We start from the raw sequence: 2,204 nt of genomic DNA on the forward strand, positions 1-2,204 counted from the left end.
CCTGAATTTTTCTTTCTCCTCCTCCTGGTCCTCCCTGGAGGAAGGAGCAAGTTTTATCCCTGGGAGGCAGATGTAGTTGTTGGCTCCAGGGTTTTGGATCCCCTGACCCCCCGCCCCTTGGCTAACTGCAGATGAGCTGACAGTGCCCCGATACCGCACGGAGAAGCCCTCCAAGTCGCCCCCACCACCCCCTCCCCGCCGAAGCTTCCCCTCCTCCCACGGCCTGACCACCACACGCACTGGAGAGGTGGTGGTCACCAGCAAGAAAGACTCAGCCTTCATCAAGGTACCACTCCCACCCCGGGCAGGGGACCAGCGGATTGAGTTAGGGTGAAGCTTGAGATGACCCCTGGAGACCTATGGGCTGGGAGAGGGGACCCCTTTCTCAGAGGAAGTGGAAGAAAGAGGTTTGGCTAGTGGTGACTCTGTCATTCTAGCTTGGGATCCTGGGTGTGTGTATTTGCCCCAAGTCCACCCAGGGCCCTGCCTACTGGGGGACACCTGGCAGGAGACAGCAGACATGACAAATGAGAGCTGGGGTAGGTGGGAGATGGGGCTGAGGGTGAGCTGGGGCTGGAGGGGGGCAGAGCCTGAACTTGACAGGGGTCCCGGCTCTTGCAGAAGGCCGAGTCTGAGGAGCTGGAGGTGCAGAAACCCCAGGTGAAGCTGCGCCGAGCTGTTTCTGAGGTGGCCCGTCCAGCCTCCACCCCGCCTATCATGGCTTCTGCTATCAAGGATGAGGATGATGAGGATCGAATCATTGCAGAACTGGAGGTGGGTCAGGGCATGCCTGGCCCCCACCAGGCCTCAGTGTGCCCCCCTTCCTGTGGGGGCTTCCCCAAGGCCAAGTAGCAGGACTTGGCAGCTAGACAGATGCTGGGGCCCTCCCTGCTGAGTGCTGGCTGTACAGGACCCCCTCCTTCTTGCTCCCATTTCTTCTCCACTATAAATTGGGAGGGGGTCTAAAGTCTCTCCTTGCAGGTTTGAGTTTTTTGATTATAGTCACCGAGACCCCCCCAAGTGCCCCCAGATTCCCTGTACTCTGAAAATCCCGTACCTGGATGTTCTGAGATCACTGAGACCCTATCACTGAGCATGATGAGAATAGCTAGAGCTTGAGCTTGAGACACTCACACTTGACTACTCTGAGGACAGTGGCCAGAGAGACCCTTATGCTCAAGTGCCTTGACTCACCGAGTGCTGGAGGTCACCATGCTCAGTGTCCTTAGCACCTGCCCCAGCCCTGGTCCCTGGAGCAGGTGGACCACTGGGGCCCCTGTGGGAGGTGACAAAATGGGAGCAGGCTGGGCCAGCAGCCAAGGCAAAGAGCCAGGCGGTGAGGCTAGGGGTCCAGCACCATCCAGGCCACCCTTCTCTTGGGTTCCTGTATCCCCATTCTCCCTGGTGCCCCTCCTCCAAACCTACCCCCACCTTCTGCTCCCCAGGTGTTTGAGAGAAGCTCAGTGTCTTCCCTCCCCCCCACGCCCCGCCGCCAGCCGATCCCCACCTTGCTGTCCCCCCAGGACCTGGGGTCCCCCAGGGGCTCAGCCCTGGGTCCCACACGGAAGGTAACGGGACTACCCACCTCTCACGGCTCTCTCTGCCTGTGCCTCCACTGCTTCCTCTTCTCACAGATCACGCTGACCTGCTAAAACGCCAGCCACAGTCCCAGTCCTGCCACTGCCACAGTGTCACACATGCGGACTCACTACCCTGCTGACCAGGCGCATAACCCTTCCTCCCTCCTGCCTCCTAGGTGGGATTTCCCGGAGACGCCAGCAGCCTGGGTCTACATGACCCCTTCAAGCTGTGTTTTGTGCAGGCTTGGTTCTGAGTGTCCCTTCTGGTGGCCTGGCTCTTTCATCCCAGTCTGCAGCCTGAGTCTAGGTCTGGCCTGAAGCCCGACTGTTGTCTTGGGCCAAGATTGGAGGTTGGATCTTGCTCACAAGATAACTTTGGATCCAACTCAAAATCTGACCCTGTCTTGAGCCCTTGCCTGGTCCCCACCTCTGTCCCCACTGCTCTGCTGCCTGTGCCAGGTGATGGGCTCTGTTTTTCCCCCTATGCCTTACACTGGGGTGAGGGCATCCAGGGAAGGCTCATCTGCAGCCTCCTCCCTGCCACAGCCCACCTCAACCCCCTGGTCAGGGGCCTTGGAGTGGAAGAAACACATTCCGTTTCTTGGCTGCTGGTTCTGTCTTTCA

At 59.2% G+C, this 2,204-nt stretch overlaps 1 protein-coding gene across 1 annotated transcript in view; it reads left to right on the forward strand.

The window, feature by feature from the left end:
- The window catches only part of SRCIN1 (SRC kinase signaling inhibitor 1), a 41,728-nt gene that overhangs the window by 29,227 nt on the left and 10,297 nt on the right, over window positions 1-2,204 (forward strand). Inside the window, exons 15-16 of the mRNA XM_023511184.1 lie at window positions 132-286; window positions 622-774. Of these exons, the coding sequence (XP_023366952.1) occupies window positions 132-286; window positions 622-774 (308 nt within the window). The remainder of the gene's footprint in view (window positions 1-131; window positions 287-621; window positions 775-2,204) is intronic.

Source organism: Otolemur garnettii, unplaced genomic scaffold (assembly GCF_000181295.1).
Source record: "Otolemur garnettii isolate 467f Iridium unplaced genomic scaffold, OtoGar3 scaffold00018, whole genome shotgun sequence".
NCBI lineage: Eukaryota > Metazoa > Chordata > Mammalia > Primates > Galagidae > Otolemur > Otolemur garnettii.